The sequence below is a fragment of the Talpa europaea genome, assembly GCF_964194135.1.
Source record: "Talpa europaea genome assembly, chromosome: 7".
Classification (NCBI taxonomy): domain Eukaryota; kingdom Metazoa; phylum Chordata; class Mammalia; order Eulipotyphla; family Talpidae; genus Talpa; species Talpa europaea.
Genome location: NC_140074.1, coordinates 84,018,664 through 84,044,420, shown reverse-complemented (window position 1 = coordinate 84,044,420; position 25,757 = coordinate 84,018,664). Strand labels below are relative to the sequence as shown.

Here is a 25,757-nt window from a genome sequence, read left to right as displayed (position 1 = left end):
GGCCTAAAGCTCAGCTTGTGGGCAGAGCTGGGCATAAAGCCTGCCCCAGCTGCCTGCCTACCTGCTGCCCAGCTGCCAGCCCTGGGAGGGGAGGATCGATGCTGCAGCCGCCGGCAATGTTGTTGGCCATTGATTGTTGAGATTTCTCAGAGGGCTCCGGAGCAAACAAACCTGCTGCTTCTCCAACAACAATCCGGGTTTCCAGGCTGCAGAGTCTTCCAGTTGCAGAGTCTGAGACCTTGCTGGCAGGCAAGCTGGTGGGAAGGCAGGGAGGTAGGGGTTGGTCCTGACTGGCCAGCAGGAATAGGGAAGGAACATGCAGGACATGAGAAAGAAGTGAGTGGTCTGGGAAAGGACAATGGCGAGACTAGGTGAGGATTCGAGGGTGACCCTTAGACACTATGCGTGCCTTGTTTGGTCCAACATCCACATTTTGCTCAGCTTTTTTCCATACCTGGGGCCTTCTGCTTATTTCAGTTTTCCCATCCTTTCTTCTCCTGATCACCCAGCCAGAGGGTTCTCTATGTCCTCTTAACACTAGCACTCCCCAGAAACGCAGCCTGTGTCCATCCTTCATCCGCCCCTCCATTCTCCACACAACACCCCTGCTAATTCATCATCTCTCTTGGGTGCTCTCAGCCAAGAGTACAACAAAATACCTGCCCTTAAGGAACTCAGTTTGGAGGGGGAACTGCCTTCTTAATAAGCTCAGCTGTGACAGCCTCCCCAGCTATGCCAGGCACCCTCTGATATTAATTAAATGTAATACAAATGAGATGCCAAACAGCACCTACATCATATAGCCATTTGCCTTCAGAAGGACAGGAAGCTCCTGGCGGGGACTCGTTCCAAGTCTTTCTCTTCAACAGCAAGAACACTCACCTTTGGTTCTTTGAGGGCCCTGTAAGCCTCTAGATCCCTAGGTCGGTCATGCTGGGTGCTCTGCATCACCACTCTTCCCATCTCTTCTGTGTCTTGGGGTCCCCCTAAGCCTCCAACAGACATAGAAGGTGTAGGGCCCCTCGTAACACCCAATCTCCTGTGCTACAGAATCAAGCAGTGGATGTCTCCCCTCCCCCAGTGCAGCCACCACGGCCTTGACCAGAATCTTGACACTCCGGCATCAGCTTCAGCATCTCCCTCGGTCTCTCATTCCTTCCCTCCCCCTTGGGCGTCTCTTTTTATCCTCAGTACCCTCCTTCCAGCTGGTCATCACACTGGGGAGGCAGAACTGCTGGGCCCCGGTGAAAAGTGCCAGGGCCACTGAGTACCCCCCACAGATGCTCATTTGTATGCTGATTTACCCCCTTTGCTTGCTGGCTCCTTACTAAAGGCACAGAAGCAGATCCTGCCCCTCCCCACTCCCAGCCCAGATCTGAGATCCCTCCATACTCCCCCAGAGCTTCTCCCTCCCTCCCTCTCCCCGGCCTGCAGCTGAGCACCAGCTCCTTTGTCCCCCAAGCAGCCACCTGCTGAGTGTCTGGCCTGGGTCCCACCAACCAGCAGGTGCCTAGGGAGTCCCAAAGCCTGGGGGGAGGGAGGGTAAGAGGCAGTGCTGGGAGCCAAGTTATGCCTCAGGGAGGAGGGGGAAGCCCCAAAGGAAGAACTCCCACAGGGAGAATGCCAGTCAGGGAGCCAAGACCCCAGGGTTTATACCCAGTACTGGCTCTTGCTGCGGGGGTGACCTTGGGCAAATAGTGTTGCCTTCCTGTGCCTCAGTTTCCTTGGAAATTCATGGTGCCTATCCCACCTCCTTCATGGAACAGCATCAGGATCTCAGGAAATCAGAGGGGATGGTGACAGGGAAGAAACTATTGGGGACCTCCAATAGCCAGAGCTGCCTGGGACCCAGAGGGGCTGATGTTCAGCTGTTCGGTCTCCTGTGGGGCTGCATCAGAAGCCAGAGAAACCCAGGCCTGGACTGTGGAGACAGGCGTGGGGAATGAGCCCCAGCTGGCCCAGGTCTGACTAAGAAGGTGAGGCCAGCAGTACAGAGACAGAGATGAAGGCTGGGTTCAGGGTGCTCCTACACACCGCCACCGGGCCCACTGCTCTGGTGGACAGTGCTTTAGACAAGCTTGCAGCCAACAAAGGGGTGTGCTGGTGATTGGAAACATCTGGTCTGGCACTTGACATAGCCCTCCTGTTGTGTGGCCCTATTTTCTGGCTGGTTTGAGAAAATGGGAGAGAGAGACTTTTTTTTTTTTTTTGAGGATAGAAAAGCCCCTGGCATCTCCAGGCAAAGACATGAAGATGGGATCAAACAAGGCATGCAAGAGAGGCCACTTGTGCATTTACTTATCCAGCCTCATCTTGACCCCTCCCTACTGAGTACTTGCCCATCTCCCCACAGAGGCCTAGTCTGCCCTACTGGGTCCAGCCACTTTCCTCCCCTTCTCTCTGCCTGTCAGCCCCTGCTAGGAAGAGATCTGTTGCTCAGGTTGGGGTTGGATTCCTGAGGCCCCAACCACTTGGGTGGTACCCTGAGTTTTGTCCCTGTTGTACTGAATCTTCAGTGCTACTTCTGGTACTCCTAGATCTTCCTTGCCCTGGGACAAGAGGAAAACCTCTCTCACTTTTTTTTTTTTAAGATTTATTGATCTGGGCCTCCCCAGTGGCGCAGCGGTTGAGCGCTGGGTTGCGAAGCTGCCTGCAGCCTCTGCAGCGCCAGTTCGATCCCCGGCTGCTCCCCGGCCACCGGAGGAGGGTCCCACATGGCGCGCAGACCTCTCCTGCCGCCCGCTGCTCCCCTCAGCAGTGTACCTCGGTCCTTCTGCCTGCTCTGCTCCCCTCTCTGGCTCTGGTGAATTCTCTCACCCTCCCGCGCTTCTGACTGTACCCAGTGCATGTATAAACGAAACAAACAAACAAACAAATAAATACATAAATAAAAAGCATGCCTCTATAAAAAAAATTAAAAAAAAAAGATTTATTGATCTATGCATGCAAGAACTGGGGTACAGGCCAGAGGTACAGAGAGTGAGAGGCTTCACCAGAGACAGAGCAGGGAACAGAACAGGCAGATTGACTGAAATACAGTGCTGAGGGGAGCAGCGGGCGGCGGGCGAGGCAGGAGAGGTCTGCTGTGCCATGTGAGTAGCTCCCTGGCTGGCTGGGGATCGAACTCCTGCTGCAGAGGCTGAAGACAGCTTCATAGGTTGTGTTTTAACCCCTTGCACCACCAGGGAGGCCTGAGGAAAACGCTCTCATTCAAGGTGTCCACTTGGCCAACTTGGCAGGGTCCTTAGATGTCAAAGAAAGGGAGCAAGGGCGAGGCCTGAGGGGTTAGGGGCTATGGAGCCGGGTCTATGTCAGGTCTTGGGGAGAAGTCCCATGTCAGTGTGCTTCTCTGCCTGCTTTGTCCATTACCCCTAGGTATCTGTGTCCATATGTCCATACAGATCCATGTCCTTCTGTCCCTGTAACCAGGAACTGTGGTGAACTGTGGTCCTAGGCCGGGCAGTTGACATAGCCCTAGGCAGTAGGCACAGCAGGCCCCAGTTAAAGTTGTCTATCAGCCCCCACCCCCCACCACCACAGCTCCCTCTACTCTTCTTCCTCAATCTTGGGCTGCACTGACCCCTCAAGGAGATTCATAGCTTGAGCTACTGCTGCTATTTTTAACAGGACAGGATTGGGGAGCCTCACAGAATGGAGTGCTGGGCAAGTAAGACTTTTTTCTTCAATCCCACAAGGTCATGGAAGCAAGGGGGGCCGGGGCTTGTCCACAGGTGCAGGGCCCAGGCCCTGGGGCAGGTTAGGCTCCATCCCACCTGCATGGATCTGGAAGAGGTCCTAGGATGAACTGCTTCTGCACCCCTAGTCCCTAAGGGCAGAACCCAGGCCTCAAGTGACTCTTCTCCCTCTTCCATAAGGCCAGAGCACCTGGGTCTCCTCTATAGAAGTGGGAGAAAAGGTCTCAAAGTGTCAGCAGTAGCTGGGTCCAGTCGCCCCCACCAGGCTCCGGTACTCCCCCGAGGGTTTTCAGGACCCTGCTATAACTCAATTTTGCAGAAAGATCACCATCTGAGACACTTGCACTCCACAGAAAGACCACAGAATTTGGGGGCTACCGGCTCAGAGGTGGATACAGGTGCTAGGAGCAACCTCAGTGATGTTGGTTTGTCAACTTTAGGGTGAGGTCTGGGTGGGAGAGCTCAGAGATGCTGATCTGGGTCCTAGGTAGGTACCTACTCTGGCCCTGGCACCTTTTGGCCTTATCTCACTGGGCTCAGGGGTTGGAAAGGAATGTCCTTGGCAGGTCCCTGGAATAGGATGGAGGGAGCTGGGGGTGTGAGGAGTAATAAACAGGACTGGGCTGAGCTGGCCATGGTATCAGCTCAAGGGAGAATTTAGTTCCTGCCTTTGTACCCTTCCTCATCCCTCCTGAGATTTCTAAGGTCTTCCATCTGCTGCTGACAAGGTGGTGGGGGGAGCTGTTCACATTGGGGGAGACCTACCTGAACACCTAAGTCAGGGCCGTATCCCCCGCTGTCCTGGCCACACTACTTGGAGTTGGCATAATCAGCAGATTGATTAGTTACCAGGTTGGTGAAGGAGGTGATGCTAAAGGAGGGTCCTGCTGCTCCTCCCACTCCTCCTAACTTATCCCCAGAGTGGGGGTCAATTCTACTGCCCTCGCCTCCTAGGCCACCCCCCTCTCTCCCCTATGCCCCAGTTCAGGCCTCCCAGCTCCTGTAACACCTGTCCAGTCTCAGGAGCTGTGGGCAGGCAGGGCTATGGTCCAGATCCCCAGGGCCAGCGGGCAGGCAGGAGGGGAGAAGGTAGGGCCACAGGGGAAGGTGTAGAGCGCAGCAGGTGACGCTGCAGCAGAGGCCTCATTAATCACCTCTCCAGCCCCTAGCTCTGCAGTGGTGAGACCATATTAGATTTTAAATTGGAAAGTGAAGAACATGGCAGTTAGCTGGGAGCTCCCTCTACCCTGGGCCCCTGGTCACTGCCTCACAAGAGGAAGAGGGTAGTGGGAAGGAGACTGGCCCAGCTGCAGCCCAGACCCCTGTCCCCCTCTCCTGCCAGCCAGAACCTTAGGAGCTGCCCAGACCTCCCGGCTCTAGGAAAGATAGCAATAGGGCCCAGGGAGGGGGCAGAATGAAAGAGGGAGTAGAGCTGCTGTCTTGGGGAGAAGGCATCCTTTCTGGGGGGTGGGGCTTGAGGACTGTGGGAAGCCATCTCCAGGGTATGGTGTCTGTGCATGTGCTTGAAGCTGTGTGCGCACACACACACACACACACACACACACACACACACGGCATCAACCCATCACAGCAAAAAATTTGAACCCAGGACCCATCACAGCAAAAAATTTGAACCCAGGCTATGGAACAGGCAGACCCAGTTCAAACCCCTCATTTGCCACTTTCTTATATGAACAAGGATGATTTGCTTTGCCTGTCAGCCTCAGTTTCCTCATGTGTAAAGGCTGAAATACTGAATTGTGAACACCAAAGCTGCTTCTCTAGGGCAAAAACAGCTCTCTTAAGAGGGTCTATGCCTGAACCATAGAGGGTACTCAAAAGATGTGGGTGCCCTCCCCCGGCCCCAAGGCCAGGCTGCTGCAGTAGCCCAGGGGTAGGGACTGGTCAGGCACCTTCTCCTCTTCCCCCTCCCCCACTCCCACTGGACAGTGAAGTAGAGGAAGTCAACAGAGCATAGCAGGCATTGCCACAGGACAGCTTTATACTCTAGCCCGTCCTGCGCCAAATCACATGAGCCATCCCAGCTGCCCTACACCCAGAAGATCCTAAATTGGTTCTGCCTGAGCTCCTTCCCCTCAGGATACCAGTGCTGGCCCAAGGCCGGAAGCAGACATTACAGGTGGCTGGCACTAATCTTCCCCTAGGAGTGAGTGGCTGATAGGCCCAGCTCTGCTGAGGCCTTTATGGAGAACCTTAAGTACCAAGGCTCCTTGTCAACCCCAGTCCCCAGTTGTTCCAGGTCAAATGAGGCGAGCAGACACTGCCGCCCCATCTAACTCTTCTCCAGGATTCCTCACCCTGAGCTCTCATCTGAGAGGTGAATACTGCAGGGGTGACAGGTCAGGTTACTATGGAGTTGTGCTTTCCATTAAGGTTGCCACTAGCCACATGTGGCTCTTTAAATAAATTCATAGATATGAAATAAATCTTTTAAAGAGTTATATATTCATGCATACAAGAGCTGGAGTACAGGCCAGAGGTGTGGAGGGTGAGAGGATTCACCAGAGACAGAGTGGGGAGCAGAACAGGCAGATTGACTGAGATACACTGCTGAGGGGAGCAGCGGGCGAGACAGGAGAGGTCTGCTGCGCCATGTGGGTTGATCCCTGGCCGGCCGGGGATCAAACTCATGCTGCAGAGGCTGTAGACAGTTTCATAGGTTGCGTCTTAACCCCTTGCGCCACCAGGGAAGCCCCACTCTTTTTTTTTAAAAAAAAGATTTATTTATGCATGCATGCAAGAACTGGAATACAAGCCAGAGGTGCCAGGGGTTAGGGGGTGTATGAGGATTCACCAGAGACAGAGTGGGGAACAGAGCAGGCAGAATGACTGAAATACACTGCTGAGGGGAGCAGGGGGCGAGGCAGGAGAGGTCTGCTGTGCCGTGTGGGTAGCTTCCTGGCCAGGGATCAAACTTATGCTGCAGTGGCTGCAGATAGCTTTATAGGTTGCATCTTAACCCCTTGCTCCACCAGGGAGGCCTGGAGTCTTCATTCTTTAGAGCCATTGGGACAGATGCTCTCTGAGCCCCAACTTTTGAATCCCAGTCCTAACCCCAGTTTGCTGTAAGACCTGGGAAAACCCTCTGTACTCAGTTTCTCCTGCATAAGTGAGGAAGAGATGAGATGCTCACAAAGGCTAGAAGGGCTCAGATACCGGGGCCCAGCTACTTTCATGTCTGGAGGCTGGCCAGGAGGAGGTGCCCCTATTCAAGTTTACATTCCAGCCTTGACTGAACAGCCAGGGGTTGACCCAGAGAGGATGTGATGGGGGGAGGGTGGTCCTTGACAGGGAAAAGAGGGTAGTCTGGGACTAGGGGACCCACCAGCTTGTGCAAGCAGATACTTTTCATCAATTGTCAGGTGAGGCTATGCTGGGGCACTCACTGTCAAGAGCTGGCTGCCCATCTCCCAGCAGAACCCACCCTGTCCATACCAGCTGGCCAAGGGCCAGGAGCCTTGGGAAGCAGGGAGCATTTCCAGTGTGCAGGGGGCAGAATTCCAGCTTGGAAATGCTGTTCCTGAGCCCATCCTTCACTGTGCCTAGCACTAGGGGTCAGTATTGTGGGCAGATGTGGAAAGAGATGCCTAGTGCTGGATCCTCCCAGAAATATGTGCTGAGGAACCACCCACAAATGCCCCCAGAGTTCAGAGGAGAGAGCTTTTGCCACCTATCAGGGCAGGCAGGGATGGCTCTGTAGAAGGGAGAAGTTCCCCGTAAGGACTGGTAGATGGGGTGGGTTTGAAGAGATGAGTAATCTTGTAGGCAAATGGGACAGAGGGAAAACACTATTGAAGCAGAGAAGGTCCCTTTGGGTATATGTCTGTGCCCACCCAATGACTACCCCTCCAGGGCGTCACCAGGTCTTCCTTCCCATCACTCTGACTGCAGGGCTCCCAATACGAGTGCCCCTGGATAGTGGTGGCCAGGCTGGCTACAGATGAGGGTTATTCCAAGAAGTAGACAGAACTTAGCTGTAGAGTGGCCCAGCTCTAGGTTCTAGTCCCAGGCTTACCACTCATTAGCTGTGTGACTTTGGACAAGTTGTTTAATCATCTGCCCTCTGCGTCTTTATCTCTGGGGATAAAGACCTAGTCTCCCTAGAGTAAGGAAGGATAAGAGATTATGTGTAAATGTGCTGAGTGCTCTGTTGGGCCACAGTGAGCCTAAGGAGCCTAAGCTGATACCAGTCCCAGCTGCCTGGCTCGAGACCACAGAAGAATGTGTCTACTCTGGTTCTGATATATTTTCTGGGTGATATTGGAGAAGCCATACCCATGCTCTCAGCCTCAATTTCACCACCTGATATATGGGATTTATAATGATTTCCCTATTTCTACCAGTAGTTTCATAGCAGTAAACCCACCTCAGATGCGGTCACATGGTGTGGTAATTATTACAGAAGCACATGGAACTGGAAGCCTCTAAAACTAGATCTTAGGGCCTCCTTGGTGGCTCAAGGGGTTAAGACACAATCTATAAAGCTGTCTACAGCACAAGTTCTATCCCCAGGCCGGCCAGGGAACAACCCACATGGCGCAACAGACCTCTTCTGACCCGCCCGCTGCTCTCCTCAGCAGTGCATTTCTGTCAGTCTGCCTGTAGTGTTCCCTACTCTGTCTCTGGCCCCCACATCCTCTCACCCCCCACATTTCTGGCCTGTACCCCAGCTCTTCTATGCATAAATAAATAATCTTTAAAAAACAAACCTAGGGACCCATATGGGATCCCTTCTAACCTGAGATCCTTCAGAGCTGGGCCCAGTGGAATTGTCACTGTAGAGCTCAGACTCTGGTTCTGGGGGTCCAGGCACTCTCATTCCCAGGGCTTTCCTTCCCTTCTTCGGGTCCTGGGATAATGGGGTCTTACAGGGACCAGGCCCTCACTAATCCCCTATTAAAACTTGAAAGGGGCCAAAGAACCTCCAGAATAAACTCATTAACTTTTATGGGATAATAAATGGATCCCATTAAATTCTCATTCTCCCTATGCTGGGCCAGCTTAACCTCTGGAACGCTGAGGGGTGGGCTTCCCGCCCACTGTAACTCCCAGGCTCTCCTTTGTACTCACCGCTGTCACCCCCTAAGATGTGAGTTGCTGTGGCCATAATGTGGATCAAGCCTAACTTCATCTCAGAACTCTGGGCTCCATCCCTCCACTACCTCCCTTTCCAGTGCCCACCTCCAAGGGGCTATCTGTCAAGGAACACCTGGCCAGAGTGACAGGCAGCCCCTCCTGCACTAGCAGAAGATGGGGGGCTGGGGAGGCTGGCATGTCCCCACCCTGCAGATGAAGAAACAGAGGCTTGAGAATGCTGCCACCTGCCCAGGGCACAAGGCTAGTGAGCCATAAACTTGGATTTGAAAACCTGAGGGTATCTGGTTGTCTAATGCAAAAGATCTGCAGAAACAATAGCAGCGAGGGGGCAGGTCAATTGCCCTGAGGTGGCATCTGCTGGTATAGCAGTTCCCCCAGGCAGGGACACCGCCAACCCTTCATCACTGCCTCTTCACAACCCACCAGAGCTGTGACCCCTGACAGCCTCCCAGGCTGCACGCAGTCTCAGTTTCCCCAACTATAAGACGGTTAGAGTTACTGCTGTGAAGAGTTCCCAGTCATTGACTTCCCTTAAACAGAGGTTAGACATCACCCACCGCTCCCCATGGAGGTCCGTGGGGGACACAGCGCTTGGGCCCTCACCTCTACCCTTACCCAGCTGGACCACAGGGTGGAGGTGGCAGGACACGCCACCGCCCTCGCGAGCCCCTGCCTGGAGCGCGGGGATCGGGCGTGCAATCCCTAGAGGGGCCACGGGGGCCGGGGGGAGGGGGACGGAGCGGGCCGGGAGGCGGGAGCGGGAGTGAATCCACCGGGGAGGCATCCTGAATGGCTCATTAGTGCCGATGAAAGCCTTTTTTCATTTCGTCTAAATACTTTAAACAGGGCTCCCTCCGATGTCTATTTGCATAGCTTAAGAGCTAATGCGGGGGGAGGGCCTAGGCGGCGGGGGGAGGGCCCAGGCGGCGTCGGGGCCACGCCAGCGTTGGGGCCTTCCGGGAAGCTCCTGGCCTCCTGCAGGCTGGGAATTGCGGTGGAGAAGGGGCTGGGTGTTTCCCAAAACCAGCGGGGGAAGCGGCAGCCCGTGCCGGACCCACGGCCCCTGAGGAGGGAGGACGGAGGAGCGGCCGGGAGAGTACATCCCGGTGTTCTGGCACCTGGGCAACCGACAGGTGGGGATCGTGGAGGGCTGTCTCACTGTGGGCCAAGGCCCTGGCCCCCACAGACCTTCAGGCCTTGAAGGCAGCTGCATTGGCACTGGTGGTGCAGTATTACCCTTGTTTCGCAGAGAAGGCTAGCATGCTCCAGGGTCTGTCTCTCTCTCTCTCTCTCTCTCTCTCTCTCTCTCTCTCTCTCTCTCTCTTTCTCTCTCTCTCTCTCTCACCACACACACACACACACACACACACACACGCACGCACGCACGCACACACACTACCACACAACAAGTAACATAGTCCCCCACAGAGAAGTCTGGCCCTCCCAGCCCCAGGCCTGCTTCAGTGTTGCCCTGGCAGGTTCTGCCCAGCCTAGGAATGTAACCTCTCCCTCAGGTCCCTGGAAACTGCTATTCAAAACCATCAGATTCTCATAAACCCCCTCCAGAGTGCCTGTTTTACAACTGAGGACACAAAGACTCTGAGGCAACTTGTCAAGCTCATGTGACTTTCAAATGACAAAGAACCAGGTATGTGTGATGGGTTGTGCCAGAGCCCTGAGGCTCAGTGAGACTGGTTAGGGTCCCAGTCTCAGATGCGCTTTGGACATGAGTTGTGGGCCCATTGGGTCCCACCCTAACACTTCCTGTGGACCTGGTTCCACTCAGGCTCAACTCAGGTCCCAGCTGACAGACTCAGGTGCCAGCTCCTCCTACCGGCATGAGACCCTGGACAAGGCCATTCCCCTCTCTGGGCCTTGGTTTCCTCTATGGTCTAGAGTGTTCTCTGCTGTGTAGTTATTGTCTTCTCCTGAGGATCACACTGATATGGAAAGACTAAGGCTTTCAAGCCAGACTACATGGGTTCAAATCCCAGATCCACCACTGTGAGACTGGGCAAGTCTTCATCTCACCTTTTTGAGCTTCAGGGTCTTTGTATTGTGGGAACAAGATTCCCATCTCTCAGAGTTGTCATGTCAAATAATACAAAATCTGGAAATGGCCTGCCTTGGTGTCTAGCATACAGTAGGTGCCTGATGAGACTGGGCACCCAGGCCCCTGAGAATAGCATCCCATTCTCGCCCTTTGTCAGCCTCTGCACCTTTGAACTGTTAACCTAAGCAGAGAGAACCCTAGGAGCCTTGGGCTGGGATGGAAGACCACAGGGCCTCAGATTTCTAGGGTATATGAAGATGGCTTCTCCCCAAAAATGGCTTGTCTCCCAGAGATTATCTTACCCTCTCTGACAGTGGGTGGTACCCTCCGGGACCCAGTGGCAGCTGACTGCAGAATCAATTTGCTCCTTTGATATGCTATCTCGATCCCATTTAACCAAGTGCTCAGTCCCCCCAGATAACACAATCAGTGCAATCGACAGTGACAGGAGGTGCCCATTAGCTCTGCTCCATTGCCCAGCACCCACCTGGCAGCCAGCGGGAGGAGTTGTGCCCACTATGGTTCCTTTCCGAGGCAGAGGATCTCTTTGCATTCCCTCTCCCAATGAAGAATCCCACAGGTACCTGCCCTGGAACCATGAGCCATGGCTCTTATCTGGCAATCCTAGAAGGGAAAAGCTGAATGATGAGAAAGCCACCTCTTCCCGTGCCATACAAAGGCCACTGTCAGCTAGCCTGGCAAAGACTGTATGACATCTGGGGGGTGGGCAAAGAGAGTAGCCCTGTCCTGGCATGTCATGGGCACTGCATGGACCCTCCATCACTGACTCAGAAGAAAGACATAGGGCACTGGCACACCATCTGCTCTGGGGGGCATGGGCCTGTTTGGGCATCTAGTTTGGACACTGTGTTGTCAGTGTCTGGCACAGAATGCCAGGGCACAGATGGGCTGCTTTAGTGGGCATCTCAGGAGATAAGCACAGATCCTCGTTTCTCAGGACTTTAGGGGCATCCAGGTCCCTCTGACCCAGAGGAATGGAGAACCCTCTGACCTGTGAGCACCTCCCCCACCCCAGTTTCCTCCCTCCTCTCATTTGTCTGACACATCAGAGCTGCCATGGTCCCCTGAACAGAACGTAGGCCATCTGCCACTTCCTCACGCCTGCCAATCCATGGGGTGGGTGTGAGCCTGTGGAATGACAGCCTCACCACCAGACGTGCAGAGGAACCAACCTTCTCCTTGCAAACTGTTTTCTCGCCCTGGCTGTGTTTCCCTTCAAGTCCTCATGCAGCCATTTTGAGAACTGCTAGAATCCAAATATCTCCAGGTTTCTTGGAGCTGGAAAAATTCTATATGAGCCAAATCTGGAGCCAGCCTCCATTGACCTTTTTCTGACAGTTAAGGATCTGGGGAACCTAGTGGGCCTCAAGCAGAATACGCATCTTTTCTCCAGCTGTATGTCTGAATAAATTGACTTAATCAAAGCAGACCAACAAGAACAAAGGCGTTTCGTCTTCCATAGCCTATCTAATCAATTGATAGTGGCTGTCTGAATCACTGCTGAGGATTCCAAAGTCCTATGTGACCTTTGCAAGAAATAACCAAAATTGGTTAACAATGGCTGCCATGGATTGGGGGGATGGGTGGGGAGCTGGCCAGATGACCGTTCTATCCCTGCCTTACTCGGCCCTAGGTAGGCCCTGGCTAGCATCAAAAGAAAGATAAAGGGAATTGAGAGATACATATCAAATGGGGAGGGAAGTAATTTCATTCAGTTAATCCTAAAAAAAGAAACCCCATCTTACAGATGAGAAAACTAAGATTCAGAGAGCTTAGTTTATTTGCTCAAGATCACAGAACCCCAAAGTGATGAATGTGGGATGTAAAGTCACATCTGCCTTACTCCAGAGCTTGGCTAACAGTACCATTCTAGACGAACCAAAAACTAAACAAAACAGCAAAAAGAGTCAGAAGAAATGACTTTCTGAGAAGTGAGATAAACGGGCATAACAAGATCCTAAAACTCCCTGGTGATGCAAGGGGTTAAGTACCGCACTGGAAGCAATCCGCAGCCTCTGCAGCAAGAGTTTGATCCCCAGCCGGCCAGGGAGCAGCCCACATGGCGCAGCAGATCTCTCCTGACCCGCCCGCTGCTTCCCTCAGCAGTGTACTTGGGTCAATCTGCCTGTTCTGTTCCCTACTCTGTCTCTGATGAAATCTCTCAGCCTCACATCTCTGGCCTGTACCCCAGCTATTGTATGCATAAATTAATAAATCTTAAAAAAAAAAAAAAAAGATCCGGGCCTCCCCGGTGGCGCAGCGGTTGAGCGCTGGGTTGAGAAGCTGCCCGCGGCCTCTGCGGCGCCGGTTCCATCCCCGGCTGCTCCCCGGCCACCGGAGGAGGGTCCCACATGGCGCGCAGACCTCTCCTGCCGCCCGCTGCTCCCCTCAGCAGTGTACTTTGGTCCTTCTGCCTGCTCTGCTCCCCGCTCTGGCTCTGGTGAATTCTCTTACCCGCCCGCGTTTCTGACTGTACCCAGTGCTTGTATAAACAAAACAAACAAACAAACAAACAAATAAATAAATAAAAACATGCCTCTATTAAAAAAAAAAAAAGATCCTAACAAGATGTCATGTACCCATGAAAGAATATAAAAACCCAAATATAGGAAGCATTTCCAGCAAGTTCACTGAGAACAAAAAATAAATTTGAGTGCTCTATAATCCAAGGCATAAGTCCCTGTGTAGGGGGGCTCATTTCTGACTGACTGTGTGACTTTGAGTAAGTCACATCCTTTTTTTTTTTTTTTTGCATAGAAGAACTGGGGTGTAGGCCAGAGGTACAGGAGGTGAGAGGATTCACCAGAGACAGAGTAGGAAGTAGAACAGGCAGATTTACTGAAATCCACTGCTAAGGAGAGCAGTGGGCGAGACTGGAGAGGTCTGCTGTGCCATGTGGGTTAGCTCCCTGGCCGGGGATCAAACTCAGGCCATAGCAGTGATAGCGCTGAGACTTAACCCCTAGGACACCAAGGAAGCCCATCACTTCCTTTCTTTGTCCTGTTTCCACATCAGTAAGATGAGCAAAACCTAAGATCTTTGAGCTACATGAAGGATGGCAAATATTTATTTGTTATGTTGGTATGAAGCATCAGGCATATCTGCCTGAAATGCTGTATTAAGGAGGATTCCGAGGCTGAATCTGAGAATAGCAATGATATAGAATAGCAATGAAATAGTGCAATGATAGATTAGTAATGTCCACCTCTAATGTTAGAGGGGAAAGGATATCTCATGTGCCATCCTTGAAGTATGCGATATAATCTCACTTTCAGCTCTAAAATTCTATAGCTTCGTGATTTTCAACCGTGAGCACATCCCAAGGCTCCCTGTCAAAAAGGAGATGGATCTCCTACTGCCAGGACTAGGTGTGCGACTGCTCACGGTGGGGCTGGGGCAGGACATCTGATCATCCATTTATTATTTCAGGACTTTCCTCAGAGGCCCCAACCATGGGGGAGGGCCAGGTCCCAGGCTTCGAAGAGATGGATGGGGAGCTGACAGCGGCCCCCACACCTGAGCAGCCAGAACGAGGAGTCCACTTCGTCACGACGGCCCCTACACTGAAGCTGCTCAATCATCACCCACTGCTGGAGGAATTCTTACAAGAGGGGCTGGCGGGGGGTGAGGAAGAGCTGAGACCAGCACTGCCCTTCCAGCCTGACCCACTGACCCCCTTCACCCCAAGTCCCCTTCCCCGCTTGGCCAACCAGGACAGCCGCCCCGTCTTCACCAGCCCTACTCCAGCCATGGCTGCAGAGCCCACCCAGCCCCAGTCCAGGGAGGGACCCTGGAGCCTGGAGTCAGAACCTCCTGCACTTCATATCACAGCTCCCCTACCGCCAGGACCCAGCATGGCAGTGCCTACACCAGGCCCAGGGGAGAAGCCCCATACTGCACCCACTAGCAGAGCATGGACTCCAACCCAAGAAGGGCCCGGAGACATGGGCAGACCATGGACTCCAGACGTCATGTCCCAGAACACAGGGCTTGGGATCGAGGGGACCATCGCCACCTCTACAGCTTCAGGGGATGATGATGAGACCACCACCACCACCACCATTGTCACTACCACTATCACCACGGTCCAGCCACCAGGTCAGCTACCTGCTGGCTCCCAGATCTGGAAATGGGGATGCAGGGGGGTGGGGGAGTCTAAATTCCTCTGTCACTATGCAGCATGCCTTGTCCTTTGGCACCAAGGGTCAATCTTCAGGAGGCATGTGGAATGGAACCAGATAGACCTGGATTCAAATCCCAATTGGAAGGAACTGTAAGAGGCCTCAAGAATTTTATTAACCTCCTTGGAGCCTCACCTGTAAAATGGCGATAAGACCCACCTTATTGAGCTATTGTGAGAACTGAGATAAGATTGCACATAGTAGGTGCTCAAGAAAAGGCGGTTCCCTTCTTTCAACAAGGTAATAGATGAACCAAGAGATAGGCTTCAACATACACACACACATACACACACACACATCAACCTCAGTTGACTTAGTTGAACCTATTTTACCAGAGCTGGACTTAGCGTTGTCTCCTCCTGCCTCCCAGGCCCTTGTAGCTGGAATTTCTCAGGCCCAGAGGGCTCTCTGGACTCCCCCCCAGCAGCCAGCTTACCTGTTGACATCAGCCTGGACTGTTTCTACTACATCTCCGTCTATCCTGGATACGGTGTGGAAATCAAGGTTAGTGACCTGGATCTGGCCCGGGCCAAGCTGGCGCATCATCTTTCCCAAAAGGCACTGGCTATGGAGGAAGGGAGGGGTGCTCAGGGCTATCAGTTGGAGGGGATGCCTAGGGCTAGGGCTGGTGATGGACCTAAAACATGGTGGGATCCTGCCCTTTGTTTGCAGCAGAGAGTGGCAAGTGCTGCTGCTCCCCCTCAGCAATGCCCTAGGCTGAGATGGTCTCAGGGGGGGCATTAAAGCCCCAGGGCTTTAATGAGGGACCCAGAAGAACCTGCGGAGGCTCTAGACTCCACTGGGCAGGTGATTAAGCGAGTGTCTGGATCTATGCCGTTGAGTAGAGAGAATACAGGGCTACCTGGTTGGACCTGAGAGCCATGGAGCCTCATTCACTTATTCATCCCTTCAGCAAATACTCCCTGAGCAGCTCTTCTGGACCAGGCCCTGCACTGGCTTCTGGGGTGCAGAGATGGGAGAGATAGGCACAGCTGCACCATCAGAGAGGGGACCCATTGGTGGGAGTCAGACCTACAGCCCTAGCCGCCTGCCTCTGGCCTCCCTGGGCCACCTCATCCCTCTTACTCCTCTTAATTGCCAAACCTAAGCCTGAAGGTCCACTTGGGATGGGATGTCCCACTCTCCTTTCTGTTCCCTCAAACCTGCTTTCCACCCCAGTATCCTCAGAGACTGACCCCACACAGCCAGAAGCCTAGATAGAGCAGGCCACCACACCCAGCATGGACAGTGCTCCTGGAGACATGCAATTTGAGGTCAACTTGGGGCCCCAAGGTGAGAACTAAGATAAGATTGCACATAGTAGGTGCTCAAGAAAAGGTGGTCCCCTTCTTTCAACAAGGTAATAGATGAACCAAGAGGTAGGCTTCAACACACACACACACACACACACACACAGAGTTCTCTTTCTTTCCTAAGGCCTAGTGCCATAAGCCTCCTCAACACTCAGATCTGCCTACTTCTCTCCCTCCATTCCACACCTGCCACACGGTCCAGCCTCTATCATCCCTCCCCCAATGGTGCAGCGCATCTCACCTGTTGCCTCCTCCCAACCATTCTGCCACGACATGGCAGCCATTTTCTCAAAGGAAATCAGTCCCACTTCCCGTGCCTCCCCAGGGGCCTCTGCATCAAGGGGAGGCCTCTGGGCGCGGCTAGAGTAACTTCCCTCTCCTCTCCTTCCCTCTGTATGGAATAGCTCACAGCTAGCAGAATGGGCTAAGCTTGCTTTCCCCACAGGCTTCCTACCATCCCCTCCCATGGGACTCAAAAACCACCTCCATCACTTTCTCTGGAAATTCTCTCTTGATCCCCACAGCCTGGGACATCCCCCATCCTATCTCGCACCACTCAGCCTTCTGTCCACCTGCTTATAGCTGTCCGTCTCCCCAGCCAGAGTGTGAGCTCCTCCAGGAGTACCTTGGAGCATGGGGCCCAGAGTGGATTCTCCACAGTTGACTGAATGGATGAAGGAATGAGGAGGAAGGAATGAAGAGATGTCTGACCTGCCTCTGGAGACTGAGTGACGGGAGAGGGGAGAGGCCCTCCACCCAGCTGAGACAATCAGGCAGGCATCTCAAGAGCACAGGGAAGGGGCAGGTCAGTCCAGGGAACAGGGCAGTGCTGCCAGCTGCCCACTCCCAGCCTGCTCCCCACCCACCACAGTGCCCTGATCTGGGCCTAGAGCCCTCTACACCTGTCCTGGGCAGTGCCCTAGCCCCCCTCTGAGGGTACCAGGTCTCTCAGTCAGGCTGTGAGAGGAAGGGACCCTCTCCCACCACTGGTGATCTTGTCCCCTTCTGCAACTGTTTGCTCCTGCCCTGCCAGTTTCTATGCCCCTCACTCTGGGCTGACTGGAAAGGTAATTAGGAACAGTCCCCCCCCCCCACCAAGCCATTAGCACTCAGTGCAGCTTAATTAAAGTAATTAATGTAAAATTATCACCTAATGAGAGGTGGCACCGGCTGTGGCTCACAGGGTGGAAGGCGCCAGCTGCAGGTGTGGAGAACGGGGTGGGAAGGGGCAGATGCCAGTCTAGGTGTCCCCGTGCAGGTCTGTGCTGGCTCTGCCTGCCCCTCAAAGCCTACCCCTCTCTGAAGTCCACTGGGCCAGGCTGGACCCAGCTCTGGTATTCTCTATAATAAGGCAAGATGCTGGCTTGCCTGCCCCAGCCCTGGCCCAGGCACAGGCCCCACCTGGATGCTGACCCCCTACCCCACCTCCACATAAGCCCTGTGTCTGTTTGGTGCTGCCACATTTTTTTTCATCAAAATGCAAAAGCTGTTACCAGGCAACCTGGAGGCAAAGACCTGCCACAGCCCTGGATCACTATCAGGAAACGTGGTGGGCTGATCCCAGTCCCACCCTCCACCTCAGTGCCTTGGGGACAGGGCCCTTGGGGATCCTGTGGCCCCTGTTGGCCTGAGATAGAATCTGAGGCCATGGTAGGGAGAGGGTGAGGGACAGAATCAGCCAGGGCCAGAGCAAGATTTAAGGTTCTCCTTCTGGAATCAGTTCCACAACCCTTGTTTCCATCTAGGCCTCCTGGCTGTGCCACACTGGCCACTGGGACCTGAAGCATTACTGGCACTACTGACCTATACCCGCTGATTGGATCATTGGAAAAACCAACTATCCCAGGCAGGGAAAGGGAACTGTCCAAGGTCACACAGTTAATCATTAATGTTGTGCGCATGTGTGGGGGAAAGGGCTATACTTTGTATTTCTTTGTTTTGATGTGTGATTTTCTCTCTTTTTTTTGATGTGTGATTTTCAATAGAGCAATTACTCTCTATAAGAGATTAGGCTCTGGAGACACAGATCTACACAGTGGGGGAGAGAGAAATCATAAACTGTGAGCACAGAAGGCCCAGTGCTATTGAAGATGGAGGTGGGAAGCATAGAGGACTGTGGGGATTCCAGGGTGGGGCCCACTCCACCAGCCTGGGATGTCAGAGAAAGCTTCCTGGAGGTAATGACACCTGCTCTGAGGCCTGATGCACAAGCGACCAGCAGCTCAAGCAGACTGACCCTCATGGCACAGGAACAGTTCAGGCCTGAGAACACCTTTCTGTCTGGGGTTAGCAGCTAAGCCAGGCTGTGCTGGGAATTAGGGTTAGATCAGTGAGGCAGCTGGAAGGCCTAGAAGGCTGACCGTTGCTACTTCAGATTTGGGGAAAGGCTTGCATCATCTCCCCATTCTGGATAAGTCTCTGTCTGCTCCTCCATGAATTCCCAGTAGAATGGGATGGCATCTGGGCAAGGAGATGAGACCATTTTTTTTTTTAAAGATTTATTTATTTATGCATACAAGAACTGGGGTACAGGCCAGAGGTGTGGGGGGTGAGAGGATTCACCCAAGACAGTAGGGAACAGAACAGGCAGACTGACTGAAATACACTGCTGAGGGGAGCAGCAGGTGAGATAGGAGAGGTCTGCTCTGCCATGTGGTTAGCTCCCTGGCTGGAGATTGAATTCATGCTGCAGTGGCTGCCAATAGCTTCATGATTGCTGACACTTAACCCCTTGCACCACCAGGGAGGCCCTGGATGAGATCATCTTAAGGTCTCACAAATCACATCCCTGACACCATGCTGAGCCCCATGACGGCGGCAGCCCTTGCTAAAATCTGGGGCCCTGGGCAAAAACCTCTCCAAATTCCCCTCCCTTTTTTTTAAGATTTATTTATTTATTTATACAAGAACTGGGGTACAGGCCAGATTCACGGGAGGGTGAGAGGATTCACCAGAGACAGAGCAGGGAACAGAACAGGCAGACTGACGAAATACACTGCTGAGGGGAGCAGCAGGTGAAAAAGAAGAGGTCTGCCGCGCCATGTGGGACCCGACCCGGTAGGCCAGGATCGAACCTGCGCAGCAGAGGCTGCGGACAACTTCACAGCGCTGCGCTCAACCGCCTGCGCCATCAGGGGAGGCCCTCAATTCCCTTTTCATGAGGACCAACCTCACGGGCTCCAGAATCTCTAACAGCCCAGCTCTCCACAACTTGGACCACAGTCCCTCATAACCTGCTTCATTCCACACTTCCCACCTCACTTCAGGGTGCCCTCTGGGTTGAGGATCTGATCTGCCCACATAGAAGAGGCCAGGTCAGGCCCTCCATGATCAGAGGGGTGTTACCAGTTTCAGCCTGCACGGAGACACTAGGCAGGCTCTTTCTTGAGAGAGCCAGAGAAGTACCTTCAGGATGGGTGGACATGAACACCATGGCCCACATGGCTCTCATCCCCTATCCAGACAGCCAGTCTTCCCTGAGGGCTCCAGGCCTTTCTGGGCCTGGCACTTGCCTATCACTGCATTTGGCATTCCAAGTGCTTCCCACTGCCAGCCTCTATCTTGGCTTTAATGTTCTCTGTACCATCTGGAGCCTGGACATAGCTGCCCACAGCCCCTGCTTAGGCCCGAGGTGGCCCCAGTGGCACACACATTTCCCACACCAGACAAGCTGTCAGTGTGACAGCCAGATCACCCTGCCCTTCTAGACCAGGTCAGGACCAGGCTCGATGTGGGCACCAGGAAGAGAGTGGTAGGTCAGTGGGGGAGATATTTGGGGGATTTCTTCACTATTCCCAGAGGGGCCATCTGAGGGAGGCCACAGGGGTACATGCAGTTAGGCCCCTCTCTCCATCCCTCGAGCATCAGTTCAGGCAAGAGCACAGAAACTGTCAGAAAAGACTGGGGTTCCTGTCCTGTATCTGCACTTTACCCCTTGGTGTCTGGGCTAAGCCCCAGGCCTTCTCTGGCCTTCCTGTAAAAGCAGATTGAAGCCAGTCTCTTGAGTGACACTCCTTTTCTGGTTCAGGTAGCTCCCTTGTGGTTGAAATGGGCAGTGGCACCTCACCCCTCAACTTGGCTTCCTGCTCCCTAGCAGCTGCAGAACATGGGCCTGAGAGAGGTCAGTTCCCAGGTAGTCTCTAGCTGTGAGACCCAAGGGTGGGGTGGGTCCACAGTCAGCTGTCAACATGGCAAATGCCAGGGTTTTGCCGGGGTGGAGTCCAGGGTTCCCCAGGAAGGGAAAGAAGACTTCTAATGCTGTGCCCCCTCTGTGCTGAGCCCCTACAGTGGGGGTTGGGATATAATTTAATCCTTATAGCCCCATGAGGTAGGTTCTATTGTCCATTCCACAGGCAAAACTGGGGCTCAGAGTCCTTATGACTTGCCCAAGAACCTATGACCCAAAAACCTTTCAACCAGAAGATTATGGAGCTGGGATCTGATGTCAGGACTCAAGAGCTCCTGTTTTTCCCTGGTCCAGGAGGTTGACCTGGCAGGGGACAAATCCAGATAGGGAGTTCCAGCTGTGGAAAGGTGTCTGGGTTCTGCACCAACCTCTTTCCTCAGTAGGCCCCGCCTGCTCCTAAGGGACACCCACCTGGAATTCGCCCATTTTGGGGTGAGGCTTGGGATGCTGTGCAGGAGGCAAAGCCCAAACAAGGACTTGGTGCACCAGTTTTACCAGGATTTCCTGTGTGAGCCCAAAGAGGAGCTCTCCGCTTCTCTGGTTACAAGCTTCCCTTAGCCATAGCTTGGTGGTAAACCCTGCCTGTCCTGCCTGCCTTATTGTGGTTCATGAGAGCTGAGAGAACAATAGGTATGAAAGAGCTGTGAAAACTATCAAGGGTCTCATAGGAAAAGGTGCTATTACATCACTGTTGGCATGAGGGAGATGAAGAGTGTGAGGGAGTGCCTGTGCGGAGGACATGCCTGCACATGTGTTGGAGGGAAGGGTGCGCATGCAGCGAGCCCCTTGTCAGTTACACACGCCAGTGGCGGTGACCGGGCCTGCGGTGTGGAGCAGGGGCTGTGGTCAGGAGCCGAGACAGGAGACAGGGGGCTCAGATGCTGGAAGTGGTGCTGCACACAAGATACATCCTAGAGCTCATCTGCCCCTGCAGGGTTGCACTTGGGCAGCTGTGTGCAAAGACTGCGGCCCCATCCCACCTGTGAGTCATACCACTAGGCTGTGTTCCGAATACCTGACTGGCAGCTTCCTTGCGACAGTCAAGTTGGCAAAGGCAGCCTGACTCAGCCTCACCGCCCATCCAGGAAGGAGTCCATCCCCCTCACAATGGCTGTATTTCCTTCCCTGACCCTGTGCTTGGCTGGAAGTTGGCCGGGGTGAGATAACCCACAGTCTTATGGGAATTGTCCTCGGCTCCCCCTGCTTCTGTCTTTCTGCCTGGCCCCCTGGTCCCCTCCTGTCACTGGCTAAGGGTGTGGGAAGACGGCCCTTGTGAGCAGAACTGACATTTCAATCTGTCTCCCAAGCTCTTCAGATGCCTGCAAATTGCATCAAGACGTCCTCACCTCGTTGTCTAACACCCAGGCCTGTCTGGCCCCTGTCAGGCCTGGCCCTCACACAAGTGACAAATTACATTCCAGCCACAGCGGCAAGTCTGCAAGTGGGTGCTTGAAACCCTAGGGACCAGAGCTGAACAGACAGACTGGCTGAGAACCGGGTGCCTGCTGGGTCCAAGCCACCCAGACCCACTCCTTCCCACCTTCTGATCTTAATCCTCACCACCAGGGTCAAGAGCCAGGCAAACTTTGAGGGGGCCATGCCTCTCCCAGATTAGAGGAGCCCAGGCACCTCAGCTCCCAATTTTCTCAGCTTTATTGGCTTCTGAGGGGAAGGGTGACTGGTGGGAATATAAATCTACCATGTTAGACAATGTTTATATCCAAGATATAAACATTTTGGGAAAAACCAGGTCAGGCCAACACTCTGCTGCTAACCTGGAAGGCCTATGGCTGGGAATGAAGATGTCTAGAAGTCTGTTTCTGCAGGTGACATCACCAAGAGGTTGAGAGGGAAGGAGCTGCCTTTGCCTCCAGCAAGGCAAGACTCTGCAGCTTAACACCTGTATGACCTTTTGCAAGTTCCTTAGCCACTCTGAACCTCTGTTTACTTATGGGGATTTTACTACCTACCTTATAGAACAGTGCTAAGAATATGAAACAATATCTGTAAATAGTACAAGGCTTGACACATTGTGGGTGCTCTGTAAATGGTAATTATTTTTATTGCTGCTGCTGCTGCTGCTGTTCTGTTGCTGGCAAAGCAGCAGGGTCGGGAACTAGAAGCTAGAGGTAAAAAGGGTGTTTAAGGCAACTAGGGAAAAAAATGCCAAGTTCATCTCTACTTCTCTGCCTTCACTGCCTTAGTAATTTCCCTGCAGTGATGGCCTCTCTTCCTCCTCCTGTCCCCACCTCCCTTTAAGGCACTCCCAGCCCACCTGCTCCTGTGCTCTCAGAGCCTGCAGCTCCTCCACTCCCCCCCCCCCAGGACTCCTGCTGCAGGCATTCAGTGCCACTTAAGGCAGAATTATATGCTGCCTGGCATCTCTCGATAATTACAGATTCCACGTGTGTGAGTCTTGTTTGCCCAACTCTAGAATCAGAATCTCCAAGTTTGAAGGGACCTCATCCAGCCTCCGCCAGCCGTAGGAATTCCCTGGGGGACGTCCCTGGCAGATGGTCCAGCCGCCACCGCCCAAAGTGCTTTAGTAGGGAGCTCCTCACCGAAGGGTGTCACTTCAGTCCCAGCACCCTCCTTACATGTGCTCTTGGATCCCCAAGAACGCCCAGGTCTTTTCTCCCAAGCAAGGGCATCCCCAGGGCACATCTGTTCTCAGCACCCACAGTTGAGGGGCCCGGAGTCTAACACAGCTGTTTCTATGAACCTGGCTGTGCTCAGCATCCTCTGCACTTTCCAGCTCACAGGAATCAGGGGAGAAATGTACTTCCCATGGCCGCACTCTCTCCACACATCTTTATTGCAGCTGACTGGTGAAGAGGGTGTCGTGACCCAAAATGCCACCCTAGGTTTTAACAAAGAGATGGGGAGAGGACAGGCAGAGAAGGCTTAAAGCAAAGGAACTGACTGGCCTTGCTTGGGAAGCAGAGGTTGGTGACCCTAAGATCTGAAAGAATGACCAACTTCACTGGAAGGGAGGAAGGGAAGGCGTTCCCTGTGCGGCGCCATGCCCAGAGGGCTGGAATGGAGGTTTGGAGCCCAGAAGGATGCCCTAGGGACTGAGGGCAGAGGAGCTTGTGGCAGCTAAAGGGAAGAAGCCCAGGAAAGAGAGAACAGACTCATGGCTGGCGCGGGGAGGACATGATGTCGGGCCTGGTGCTGAGCAGGCAGCAGGGCCAAGTTTGCAGGGCCTTGAAGGCCACAGCAAAGAATCTGGGATAGATACTATGAGCTTTGTGCACTCACTGAAGAGCCACTGGAGGAGCTCAACAAGGAAGCACCATGATTAGCAACAGTTACGGCTCTTAACTGTCTGAGTTCAGAGAATACTGATGGGGGGAGGAGGGGGTCCAATCCTGCGGGCAGGGGGAGGCTGGCAGGAGAGTGCCGCATGACCTAGGCAAGCGATTACAGTGAAGAGTTGGGGAAGTGGCAGTGGGAGTAAAGAGTACTGAATAGATTTGGGGCCCAATTGACAACTGAGTGACTGATAGGTGTAAGGTATGAAGGAGGCAGCGAAATGCCAGTTTCTGACTTGGGCACGTGGATGATAAGGTCATTTTCTGAGTGAGGAGCCAAGGAAGCTGCTAGTTTGAGGGGAGAGAGCAGCTCATTATGAGGCAGGATGAGTGAGAGGTGCCGACAAAGCATCCAACAGGGCACCTACAAAAAAAAGCTGGGCACACAGATTTGATGCTTAAAACTTCACATTGTTGACCAGGCCCTCAAACATCACCTAGTTCAACACACCTACCCTGCCCCCACTTTATCGATGAGAAAACTGAACCCAGACAACTGAAGAGATGAGAAGCAGCTGTTGTAGTTGAAGAGCTTTGGAGACAGAAACATGCTTTTACAAATCCCAGATGTGCTAATCATCTCTCTGTGACCTTGGAAGCTTGACCCAGCTTCACATGCTCTATTCTACCCACAGGTGCAGAACATCAGCCTCCAGGAAGGGGAAACTGTGACTGTGGAGGGCCTGGGGGGACCTGACCCACTGCCCCTGGCCAACCAGTCTTTCATGCTGAGGGGTCAAGTCATCCGCAGTCCTACCCACCAGGCGGCTCTGAGGTTCCAGAGTCTTCCACCTCCTGCTGGGCCTGGCACCTTCCATTTCCACTACCAAGGTAGGCCTGGACAACTGAGGGAAGAACTAGCTCAGACTGGCTGTCATCCTCAGGCTCTCTGGTGTTATTAAACTCTGGGTGTGGGCGGGGGTGGGGGGAACAGGGAGAAACTAGGAAATACAGCACAGGTGCCCAGTGCAGCCCTGTAGAGTGGGAGGTGAGTAGGCACATCTGACACATCCGGGACCTTTCCTCCTCCACCTATCACCCTGCAGAGAACTGGTCCTGAAGGGGGGCTGACATAGGACCAGGTAGCCTCAGGTGTGTCCATTCCCACTCATTCATTCATTCATTGAGTAAATTTTTCCTAGGCATCTGCTCTTTGCCAAGTGATATCAAGGTAAACCAGCCAGGTCCTTCCCCTCCAGTTCACAATCTCCTGAGGAGGCAGACATTTAAATAGGCAATAAAGATAGAAACCTTCTCCCCAAAAGCAAGGGTGTCAAGGTCAAATGGGCCTGACAGTGACCATCTGGATGTCCTTAGCTACCAGTCTGACTTTCCTGAACTACCTCAGCCACCTTGGAGCTGGCCCATGCCCTCGTCAACCAATGGCATGATGTCACGGGGAAAATCACAGGTAGATGGATCAATCTGTTTAAATCAATCAACAGGAGATGGAGCAATCTGTTTAAATCTCCTTCCCACTGGTGTTGACCTTGAACAGGTCATTTGACCTTTCTAACCTTCCTTTTCCTCGGCCACAAAATGAGACTAAAACACCTACTCCACAAAGTTGCCCTGAGGATTAAACAAAATGGTATGTGTCAAGTGCTTAGCACATGCTCCATGAAAGAGCCTTAAAGAGCTGGCAGGATGGGGAAGGGAGGTATAGGGGCTGGGACTCTGTAATTCTCCCCTCAGAATCCCTTCTGGCCCCCCTTCTCCATGCCAAGTCTTTTTTTTTTAAAGATTTATTTATTGATTGATTTATACATACATGCATACAAGCACTGGGTACAGTCAGAAGCGCTGGAGGGTGAGAGAATTCACCAGAGCCAGAGCGGGGAGCAGAGCAGGCAGAAGGACCGAGGTACACGGCTGA

General features: G+C 53.3%; 1 protein-coding gene across 4 annotated transcripts in view; it reads left to right on the top strand.

Annotated features, from left to right (window-relative positions):
• Positions 1 to 25,757, top strand: part of SEZ6 (seizure related 6 homolog) — a gene marked incomplete at both ends in the record, with an annotated part of 42,927 nt that overhangs the window by 5,981 nt on the left and 11,189 nt on the right. For all 4 annotated transcript variants that reach the window (XM_084239059.1, XM_084239057.1, XM_084239056.1 and 1 more), the window contains 3 exons: positions 14,317 to 14,985; positions 15,439 to 15,572; positions 24,517 to 24,712. In XM_084239059.1, coding sequence (XP_084095185.1) covers positions 14,317 to 14,985; positions 15,439 to 15,572; positions 24,517 to 24,712 — 999 coding nt within the window. The remainder of the gene's footprint in view (positions 1 to 14,316; positions 14,986 to 15,438; positions 15,573 to 24,516; positions 24,713 to 25,757) is intronic.